Source organism: Photinus pyralis, unplaced genomic scaffold, assembly GCF_008802855.1.
Source record: "Photinus pyralis isolate 1611_PpyrPB1 unplaced genomic scaffold, Ppyr1.3 Ppyr1.4_LG6, whole genome shotgun sequence".
In the NCBI taxonomy this organism is placed as follows: domain Eukaryota; kingdom Metazoa; phylum Arthropoda; class Insecta; order Coleoptera; family Lampyridae; genus Photinus; species Photinus pyralis.
Genome location: NW_022170663.1, coordinates 24,769,173 through 24,781,249, shown reverse-complemented (window position 1 = coordinate 24,781,249; position 12,077 = coordinate 24,769,173). Strand labels below are relative to the sequence as shown.

The window sequence follows — 12,077 nt, the reverse complement described above, 5'->3', positions numbered from 1 at the left end:
ACAAACTTTACTTTTGAATTGATACTAATTGAAACTTCTGATGTATTTTGTAAGGATACTACATAGGAATTGTGGTATTGTGCTTTCTCCTTATGTCGAGGTCATGCGTTTGTCCTGCCCTACCACATTTTTTTAAATGTTTTTATCTCGGTTTTTATGCACGCAGATAAGCAGTTTCATGGTACAAAATGTTAAAAAAACAAAAAGGAGTCACATTTTTACACCACACCTGAATTGCGACAAGAAGCCAACAAATTATTGGTATAATCGTCTCACTATGTATCTAAAACACATAGTGGTCGTATTCCGCTTGGGTTGAGCTAAGAAATGGGGCTACTATTTGATATCTTCCTAAACAAATTTCTTGAAGAATCTAGATAGAATGAAAAATGTTTTAGAAACAAAAAAGTATTTCTATAAAAATAAAAATAAACATTAGCTAATTATATAGTAGTTTATCTAATCCATGTCATTAGGAACGAGGTAACAATGTGCCAGGATAATGCCAGGTAGTTTCTTTTGTTTTTCCTTGCAAGTAATGAGATATCGCCTTAGGGGTTTAAGTGCAATTTGAGTTGCCTACCTTTATGTTAACGTTGCGCTCTTTTCTGAAAATCGCGGAACTTATTTTTTTTAAATATATGCCTTATCATAATAGATGGAAATAATATCTTTAAGTACCGCCGTAAAAAATACTGTCGGATTTCCAAATTGGTGCTGTAGGTTTTTCTACTCCCATTACAACGGCTGTTATTTACGAAAAACGATTTTTCTATTCAACGATCTTCCTAAAAAACTAAGACCGATATTTCAGCTTTTTTTAAGTACCGCCGTTCTTTTCATCATTTGCAAAGAATATCCACTATCGAGAATTTATTAGACTTCAACTACAAAAGCAGCATTTCATAAGAAAGTTTAGTTATTTTTCCAATATGGCGGATTGACTACAGAGGAGCCTTAATCGAGGACAAATTACGACCTAGATAAGAGTTCTCAAGTTACATTTTTCTATTTCGTACCCAGAATTACATCAGGTGTTAATTAATGCTCTAGAAACATTATAAATATTTCTTTTGAAAGACAGAACACATGTCAAAAATAACAGTTTAGAAGCGCCACTTGGCTGGTTAAATTTCTGATGGAACCGTGCTATGAACACCACTAGATTTGATCCGATTCCACTTCCGCTTTCGCAATGCAACTTCTTGATAAGTAATTGTCACTGCCTCTCTAATTTGATTTTCTTTGACAACACTGTTTATCTCTGCCGAGTTGTTTCCCACAATGTGCGCAAAACGACTGAAACTTAATTTTTATTCCCCGAATTTTTACTGACGAACCGTGTGTTTTTTTGTTATTTCCCAATACGGAATACGGGTTCACTGATTTGCTTAATGAACGCTTCGATGGGAGTAATTACAAATATAAAAGTGGATTTTGGTATTGGAAGACTTAATCAGATACTTGTACAATCCTTAAAGAACGGTCGCACTTTTGCGATTACTGCTCGATAGTCACACCACTCAAATTACTTCTTCGTATACGTAAACACAACGCTTGATCTTAAGTTCGAATTAAAGAACACTATCTAGACTTTCTTCTATACAAACTTTATAATCATCAAGACTGACTGTCTTTCACCAAAGTTCTAACCAAAAAGCCCCATTTAACATCTGCTTCGCCTTTTTAAAACATTCTAGTTTTTGATAGTATCGCTCCCTATAAAAGGATTTAAAACTTAACTTAACGCACAACTTTTATGGAGTATCCTGTATGCCTAAAATATTGTTAGGTTGTAAGGGTTCTTGCACCTACCACTTCTATTCAATGCATTTTCCTCTAAATCTCAACGATTTACTAGCTATCGTCAGCCCATTAAAATAAGGGTAACTCTCTTTTTATAAAACTGGGTTTAGGTTCGGCGATTTGTCATCCGCGCGATACAATTCTATCCAATCTGATTGGATAATCGCTTCTCAAATAGCCCACACCTCGGCCCACACTAAATCCATCTTTACGCACCAAGGTTAACCTATGCGATTTTGTTAGTGCCTTTAAAATTGTCTGAGACATCGAGGTCTGAATATAATAAAGGCAAAATCATAAATTTAAAACGGAAAACTTAGGAAACGTTTAATGGAATTTTTTAGGCGAGTTTAAAGTTTTATCTGGTCAGGTGTGAATAAAAAATTGTTATCAGACAAGAATTCGACAAACAATGTCACGTGCGAGATAAGCGATGCAAGTGGTTTAACAGATCTGGCGACGTAAATGAACGATTACCGTCGGATTAATAAAGATGTTGAATTTGTTGGATGAAGTGCTTTTTGCTGAAATAGGCATAATGAAGAATAATCGACGCTGTCTCGTGTTATTTTCCAAGAGAGCGTAAATATCTGTGACCCTAACTTTGGTACCGGTAGTCCAGCGGTCTATGCAATTTAAAAAAAAAGAAATGTAAAGTCCTCATGTTAGTAACGTAATGCGGAAACATATTTAATGTTGTACAAGAAGTTTTTACGCATGGAATTTCGATTTTAATAGTCAAGAATGAAGAAATAGCGATCTAATACAAGAGTCTTACCATTCGAGCAGCCACAAAGTTAAGTGGTATTGTCTTCGATCCAATTAATAGCGAGTGTTTCTGTAAAGAATCCGTCAGATTCGTGTGAAAGTCTGTGTTTATTTCTTGTGAGGGTCAGTTTATTGGATTATTGTTAACAGAACAGTTATTTTGGAGGTTGGCACCACTTTAATTCACAGAGAAGGAAAATTTGTTTACTAAACCACAAGTTTTTTCACTCTAACTTTCTGTTATGGCGATTTAATTTCCGAGTTACGCATTCAAGTTTAATCCCCTTTTGTTCACTAAAGGCGACACAGCATTTTTTGTAGCGAAAAATAACCCAGCGCATTTAATTAATCTGTCCCGACCCAACACGACTCCAATTTATTTATTTAGTACTTATTTATTTATGCAATGAAACCTTATAACAAAGTTTGAACGTCCTCTTTAAAATGTTTCCCCAATACCAATTCCCTCTATTCCTAATTAAAGAACGCCTATAAAATGGCTTCTTATTAACGCAGACGGTGATCTTTAATCGTTAATTCGTTTGCTTAATTCCTGCCCTACGAATCAAATATCCCAAATACGACCAGCATGTACTACGTTGATGAAATGACCTCATGCCGAATTTGCATTTGTAAGCCCTAATTAAAATAGATAACTGAATATGATCCAAAACCACGACATCTCGTCTCCAGACATCCGGAATCCTTAAAAAAAAACGATGCTCTATAGACACTAAAAGAAGCAAAGAGGACAATCTTCTATTCCACAGAATGCTTGCTTATTTATTATTACAATCCCACTACCAAATCTCTAAACTTTACCACAAAAATGTCGAGGGAAAAGCTAGATCCAAATTTAGAGCTACCGTTACAAGCTCAAGAGTCAATTTCAGCAAAGATAAAGAAGGGTTCCCAAGGTATATTATTGACCCCAGCAACATTCCTAAACCCAGCTAACAATACGAGAATGATGGCAAGCAAAAATAAAAAAAGTTCGCAAACAAAAAAAAAACATCTAAATTTGTTGATCTTCTATTTGCTATAAATAAACGTACGCAAACCATCTTCTCAATAAAGTTATTTAGCGAATAACACCGATTGTATCAGAGGAATTTATCCGGAGTTATTGGGGTAGTAAATTTAGCCAGCCGCGGCCTACACGAATTCCATAAAAAATTACTCGCCTACCTAACGAACGACGTAAACATAAAATTTACATTTTGGCTTACATAATCGCGAGCTTTAGCATGAATGGACGGATCCTTACGCGATTGGTTAAATGTTGTATCATCCGAAAAATTTAATCCTCTTCCCTGTCAAAAGAAACGCTACAAAGTGGTGGTGTCTTGTTAATTAAGCAGTAAGTTTATTTTATGTACGGGTTTCTGATTACGGGTGCAGCACAGCGGTTGCTGCACACATGTCGGTCTAATTAGCAATTAGGGCTTATGCTCGCCATCAATCGCAATGCTCGCATCCAACGTTATTCGATAGCTTGGGTAAATTAGCATGTCCATCCACTACAGAGCAGTGCGGCGGATTAATCATCCTTTGATCGATGCCGTGAACGTTCGAATACATAATTACGATGACGTATAGGAAGTGGTCATTTCATATTATCGGGGGATTCAATTGAATTCAATACACAAACCGATCATGGGGACGGCGGCGCGCTTGGAAAAAGTGCCGGAGGATTATTACAGGATGCCCAATAATTATTCAATTGAAAATGCTTACCCTCAATACACCAAAATTGAATGGCTCACTTATCAAACTGGCGGACACCTGCATACGTCGCCGGCTAATTGCAATTGCACACTCCCCCAATCTATTTGACGATAGACATAATTTATTTTTCCCTACTTGTCTGCCCCACTTACTCCAACGGAAATGGACGGATAGGTTCACACTGCTATGTTGCTGATAAGATAACGTAAGCAATGCAATTACGTACCTACCTGGCGCGTTCCACTGATTACAAAAATTATCAACACAACGAGTGCGTGGGTGTTTCCAACCGAGTAGTGCGATAAATTCGATTGTTAAACAAATGAAGCACGTAGGCGAAAATCCAAAGTCTAGAGATGAATCGGCAAATGCTTAACGAAATGAAATTTCAAAATTGTGCAAGTTTTGCACGTGCACATTATGAAACCAAATCAGGTCGCAACAAAGCTAAACTGGTCAATCTGTTACCGATCAGCCCTTATGACTTGCCTGCTGAAGGGTGGAACTAATCCTTCTTATTGTATGTCAAAAAAACTCCCGTTCGTTTGGTATTTGGTACTCGTGTATTTTTTGTTTTCATTCAATTACCTACTTTCATAAGAAAGGTTCGCAGATGGGCCATGCTTCTATCTTATTTTTAACACAACCCCTATCTCCTCGACTTGTCTGTCCGTCTAAGACAATTGTTTCAAAGAAAATCAAAATACCAAGTCTTATCCTCCACCCCCACGTTAAGAAAATGAAGGTTTATTATTTATTAGTACGATGACATTGAAGTTGTACCACCATATCATTAACCACAAAAAAATTTATTGCTTCACCCACCAAGCCCGAAAATCCATTCCCCTTATCCCCCCATACCGCCAAATTTCAATTGCATTTCACAGAATTCCTTGCCAAGTGCAGGTCATCTTTATGAAAATATTTCTACCACTCTTCTTTCTCATTTTTCCACTTGTGTATTATAACCAGGGGTTGGAACCGGAACCGAAAAGAACCGGTACCGGAACCGATTGCATTTATAAGCCTCTGACTTGGAACCGGAACCGTTATTATTAGTGCCAAAGAACTGGTATTTTTCGGTTCCCTTTCTTTTGTAGGTAGAGTCGACCCGTTGTGCTTTGTGAGAGGGAAATGCTTGTTGCTCTTAAAATTTGTTTCTGAAGTGTTGGTGTTAAAAACTTTTCTTAGATTTAACATTATTCAATTTGCTTATATAGGTGAAAAACGAAACGCACCTAGAAAATCCTAGAGTTAGCATATGATACTTTCTGGAAAGTACACATCATATCCGCTTTCATCCCTTATGACTGATCCTTTATCGACATGATGGCCAAGATTAAAATCTTGCCTTCTGCATTACGTTCTGTGTTGTAGAATTTGCAAGAAATTTCAAAAGCCAACAATCAAAGTCACTTTTATTCAGAGCTGCCCACTAACTTAACCTTAATACTAAACAAATATAAAATATTTTAGAGTGACTAATACCTATAAGTAAGTAGGAAGGTTGAAGAATGTATAAGGAAAGCAATAGTTGAAACTACTGCTAAAGAAAAGGAAAGTAGAAACAGACGCGTAATTTAAAAATATAAGTGTCAACCAAACTTTAAAAAAATTTTATGCAAAAGAACAATGTACTTTAATAGGGTGTATTATTTTTATTTTCTATAATTAACAATAATTTATATTTTTAATAATAATTTCATTTATTTATATTGGAACTCTTAAAAACCGAAAAAAAACTGGAACCGGAACCAGAACCGAAAATTACTGAAGGCACAGAACCGGAACCTATATTTCATATGGGTTCCAACCTAATAAGTAATATCGTAAAGTTCTGTTATGATTTTCTTTTAAAAATTTGTGTATCAGGATAGTAGAAACAGAAGTTCACTACAACTCACATTACACAAGTTCTCCAATTACAGGCTTCCCTTCTCAAAAACCGCTGTATTGAATAACACCTCTCCAAGCATTAGAAATTATACAAATTTCTCTTCTAAAAATGCATGTACCCCAATAACAGAAATGGAGGTTCTTTACATGTTATATAGCAAATTCTCCTGATATCAATTTCCTTATTTATTTATTGCTTCTCTCTTGTTCTGGGCACTCAGCAGTGACAATGACAGAGTGACCCGCATAATTTTTTAGAGGTGCCACTGCAGAAAGTCTTAAGTTGTTCTATACTACTCCGGTATTTACCTTACGAATTAGGAAAACTGCAGGAAAACCTAATTGGGATAACAAAAACGCACAGACTTATGTTCTCCTAATAGAAATTTCTCTTCCAAAAAAATGTATGGCGATCTTAGAAACACAAGGTGGAATAATACCTTTTAAAAATTCTGTACCAGGATAACAGATAACATTACAAATTAAGTTCTCCGGATACGCACTTTACTTCTAAAAAGAATCTCATGCACCCAAGAACGTGTAACATTTCTAGACAGAGACCTTTTTAAGAATTCTGGTCTCCTAATACCAATTTCTCTTCCAAAAAATTACGATTGAATGAAGATTACAGAAGGTACAACAGCAGGTGAACAATGACTACCTCTAACTGGCCATCTGTTGTGTTTCTGGTACGACCTTCTCTGTACCAGAATAACAGAAATTGAACACCTCTGGATAGCCATTTCTTCTAAAAGAAACTGCTGTGAAAGTATCAGAAAAACGGAAGAAAGTGTACTATTTATTGACAGACAAAGTTTCTAACGCTGTGTTCTGCTCACACAGATCCCTAATTTAAAAAAAATGTATGCGGGTTTTAAAGAAAGAAAGACTATCGTTTGCGTGCGTTTAATAATGGGTTTCAACGGGAAAAAATTATCTACCCACTATCACCCTCCATCCCGACCTATTATAGAGATCAGTAGTAACTGACACTCCGTTCTCGAGATAGAAGGAATTGAAATTTCTCATATCGGACGAAAGTACACGCAAAAGATACAAGAAACGTCTGGGCCAGACATATATATTGGTAGGGTTTATAAGTCTGGAGAACAGAGGAAGGAAGGAGAAAATATGAGTAATTCTGGGCATAGCGTTCTAGAAAGCATTTTTCCTTTAAGTTATGGGAAAGTATAAAAACACGTAACACAAAAGTTGACAAAAAAAGGATACTCAGTGAAAGTACGACTGAAAACTGGTTTCCAGGACATTATCGAATATAGATTGTAACGGGATTGATTTTTTCGAATTTTCGTTAGGGTAGCTTAGTTTTAGGGCGTTAGATTTTACGAAAACACTGGTTTCCGTGTGCATCATGACCGGTTACTGGATTAGGGAAGTTACTGGCGACCGTCTGTCAGGCGTTAGCTAGCGATAATACAATATTAATAAGTTTTACGTGATCATGCACTGGAAAGCACTGAATTAGCAGAATAAAAAACCGCCGTGGGTTTGATTTATTGCCCTAGCGTGCACGTAATTTGTTAAGTAAAACGAATAAGGTAAGCTAACGGTTAAAGATGGTCGCGTTAATTAATTAGCACCATTTTGTAGGCGCTTTTATCGAATTCAAAAAAGTAAGGATGCGTCCGAGCCGATGCATTCAGCTATGGAAAGTTCGAAAGTACGAATAACTCTCGTATGGGCTGTCCCGAAAATTAGACGATTAGAAGAGATTCGTAAATTCAGTGTCGAAATAAGGAGAGTTTTAGTGCGCAAAACGTCAGTTAAATCGATTCACCGGAAAAAAATACACCCATTGGGTGACTTAGCGCGTGGAAACCGTAACCATTTTGATTCAAGAGAGAACTGTTTGATTTCCAACGAGAGATTTTAAATCAAGGTTAGTCCGTGCTACAAGAATAACGCCCTGTATATGTATATTTGATGTATTTGTCCCTTTATATGTATGTATGTACTGTAAAATTACTCCGCTAGACGTCGCGCGCCCTAATTTCCAAGAGAATTCTTCAGATCAGCTCTCTTCCTATAATAATTGTTCCTTATCTGTCTGGTCCGGCTATAAAAGAGCGAATTATAAACCAACAAAGGACCTTTTGCCTGATAATTTTTCCTGAATCTTGTAACGATGGACCAAACCTGTTTAATCGTAATGGGCCGCGCTAGCAGCAAAAAAGAAGAAAAAAAGTCACTCAAAATGGACGTAAGATTGGTTGCTAAAACGCAGTACATAAGTCATTTCAGATCTGTTATCAGAAATGAGGTTGGAATCGGGCGATATAGAATTCAATTTAAATTAAACCACGGTCTCCTTCCACTACGTACCAGAGTTTAAATTCAATACCGAATTTCCATTTCCTTGAATCATAATTAGAAGATCACTTTTTTCCAAGGTTGGACGACTCGATGCTAGTTTTAGACGTCGTATAAATAAGGTAATGTGTATTTTTAGATTTATATTCAATACGGATCGTGTCCTTTAAGAAATATGACGAGTGAAAGTTGGAGTGTTTAACCGGAAATTAGAAAAAATAGTGTTGAACGACTCGATCTAACCATTTTGTGCCTGTTTTATTTTTTGTAAAAGAAATGTTCCAGAGTTAACTAAATTTTTAGCAGGAACTCGGTTTGAAGAAGGTAAAATAAAAAGTTTTCCATTCATATATTTCAATGAATATAAAATTGAAGGGGGGGGGGGGGGGGGGGGGTCTGTAGAAAAATTTCGAATTGATTGATTTAAATTTTAATAGACGTCAATATTTTGGTTTTTGTGTATTTATTTGCCATGAAATAAGGTGGTCGTGGCGGAGGAGGCCATTTTGAAATTTTGGGGTTAAGAAGCCGTCCAAATTTTGTTTACTAAGAGAATTTGATCAAGATAATTGTAGTAATTAAGTTGAGCTGGCCGTCGACACATTTTGTGCCTAAAATCTAAGGTTACCGTAAACAGTCAACATTCAAATAAAACGATTGGGATTGCCCCACCCCGTACAAGACGTCATTAAAATTTCGTTATATCCAGACTGCACAAAAAAACCGACCGATTTTGGAGATTTTTCTTTTATTTGTCAATCTTTAATATCGTATTGTTAAAAAATTCGAGTATACCGAGGCTAAAGAGCTTCATCTAATTATTACGCCTCTCAGGCAGCGAACTACTCAGATTACGATCTTTTTAGGGGTGGGGGTGGGGGCTAACGAGTTTGCTTAACCTTCTCATAGGAGCGATGTAGAGGAAAACAATGCAATCCCACCACGGCATAAAAATTCAAATGAACAGGAGAGGGTGGGAAAGGTTTTGATGGGTTTTAATATTATTCCTTTAGTTCATCAAACTATAAACAATAAGTGCCGCATTTTTAATTTATCGATAAGTTTGCTCATTATTTACAACTGTGAATGTCCACATCACTTCAGCCTTGGACTTTGCGACCAACCGAAATAAACGTGATTTTCCTCATTTGCCTCGATCCATTTAAAAATCGTTAAGCTCGTTAATCTCGATTGTAGCCATACAGATTTTTTTAAATCATACCCCCTCCCCCATCCGTGCTGATTAATGAACGCCTACAAAATGGCTTCTTATTAACAAAATCGGACAAATTTACTTGTTGATTCGTTTTCTTCATGAACTACCATTTAAATAAAAGCTAATGTAATAAATCAAATCTCACGTATGGGACCAGGATATTGAAATGATCTCATGCTTATTTCATGTTGTGGAATTGATACCCACTTTAGCTCTAGTTACAGCAACATCTCGTCTCTAGACAGACATCCGGAACACACTATGAAAACAATGCTCTACAGAAATTAAAAGACACAGACAGGACAATCTTCAGATTTATTCTTGAAATTCCACGTAATTTATTGGAAAATCGGCAATCTAAATTGACACTCTGTAAATTTTCTATGATATGTAATGCCTAACCTGCTCTAACCCTTGAAATTAAAAAAAAATGTGTACTTTACCTGTCTCTATAAACTTCGAAAAAATAAATCCAAATTTAGAGCTACCGTTACAAACTTCATAAATATAGGTTTTAAAGTAATTGTTATATTTCGGTTTTAGTTCGATGTGCAATAAATTCGATGTCCGCCAAAACGAAAAGGATGCTAAATGTCGCGTTAAATTTTCCACGTCAGCCGAACGAGTCGAAATTTATGCAAGTCTGCATCGGGGGCAGAGTGCATTGGTAAACAGCCATTAAATATATTCGCCCCAGTGCCCCATTCCGATTCAAAACTCCAGGTATCGTAACCTTTAAATTTAACTGCACTGATATTATCTAACCGTAAGATTTATTTTCTACGGGACAAACCGGTGGACGCAGTAAAATTTTCGAGAGACAAGCCCGTTTTTAGGTATTTTCTGGCAATAAAAGTAAAGGTGACATTGGCGGCGTTTATTTTTAATTGCAGCGGGTGGCGAAAAAAAAAACTTGAGAATGAACGTAAACGGGAAATGCCACGCCGCCAAAACGTTGATAGAAGGGTAATTTTTTGTGTATCGAGGATGTGGTCAACCTTGACCGATATTTTTATGCACCATTTCTGAGAAGTGCAAGGTGCAGGAAATTCCAAACGGTAAAAAAAAGTCTAGTGGGATACGTCTTCCACGAATGCGGTCTGGCCGGACCCAAAACAGTTCTTTTTTGTTATGCTAATTTATAATTTTAGATTCTATAATTAGCTCGGTTGTTTATACGTAAAATGATGAATCGTATTGGGTTCCTTTTTAATTTTCAATTTTCGCGCGATCTATCAAACTGACTATTTACCCTCTCCGAATAATGAAGACCGAACCCTTTCATGTGAGAACAACAACTGCTTTAATCAGAAGGCGTCTGGAGAGATTCGCTTAGAAATTCCGAGCAGACGGCGAATGCAGCTACTGAATTTCTAATTAATGAATTAATTAAGTGAATTAATTAAGTGTGTGTGTGTTTACTTACGGGTGCAGTGGTCGGTGTATGCCCGGCGTCGTGCGGGTCGGCCGCCGTGCCCCCGCGATAGTGGCTCAGCACGCACGTGACGAGTCCCAGCGCCACCGTCAACACCACCGCAGACACCACTAAAACCAGGATGGCGGATTCGGTGCTAACTGCAAAAAAGAAAAAGACACTATTTCACAAAAGATCAATTACATATTCCTCGAAGTACCCCAAACTCTCATTACTTGCAAGTTCGCATGTCTGACATTGAGCTCTTGTAGGGTCAGTGAGGAAAAAAATAAAATTCAGATTTTATTTTGTCTGGCCCGGGCAACTTTGTGTTATATGCAAATACCTGGTATTCTTTTATAACGAAAAAAAAGTTAAAGGAAAAGTAAAAAGACCGGGGAGACGTGAAACCATGAGAGTGCATTTACGATATGCATTCGAAATACCGACACACAACGTACTACATGACGTAGTATTTTTTTTTAAATTTGTATGCCGTGCCGTACATGTTCAATTCGAATCGAAGCCTTTTTAGCTTATTTGGATGGAGAGAGTACAATATCTGTTTTTAAAATTCGCTTCTTCAACCGCACTTGTATGCAACCTTTAATCATAAAATGGAGGGCGCATTTTCCGTTACAGATATTTTCTGTTACCAAAATTTCTGTGTTACCAGCTACAGTTATTAATTAAATTTTTGAATTTGAATAATAATAATAATAAAGGAAAGAATTCTGTTTTATGAAAAATGTCTGATTTTTTTAGACACACCTCGTATGATATGACACATTTCATTTATATGAGGAGTAGAACAATTTATTGTTACCAATTGTAGAAAATTGACAAATGTCGAAGGGAGATACATTATTACAGCCTAGGGCCGAAAGTTCGCGAATCCGCCCTGATCGCGTATTCGCT

At 36.7% G+C, this 12,077-nt stretch overlaps 1 protein-coding gene across 2 annotated transcripts in view; it reads right to left on the bottom strand.

Annotated features, from left to right (window-relative positions):
• The window catches only part of LOC116173483 (low-density lipoprotein receptor class A domain-containing protein 4-like), a 66,964-nt gene extending 55,647 nt beyond the window's left edge, over positions 1-11,317 (bottom strand). The window contains exon 1 of one of the 2 annotated variants that reach the window (XM_031490981.1): positions 11,172-11,317. Coding sequence is in view for 1 of the 2 variants with exons in the window: in XM_031490978.1 (XP_031346838.1) it covers positions 4,312-4,365 (54 nt within the window). In the remaining variant the exon portion in view is untranslated. Of the gene's footprint in view, positions 1-4,311; positions 4,381-11,171 lie in introns of those variants that run through there. The other variant, XM_031490978.1, reaches the window with a different exon arrangement.
• Between the last annotated feature and the right edge of the window lie 760 nt (positions 11,318-12,077).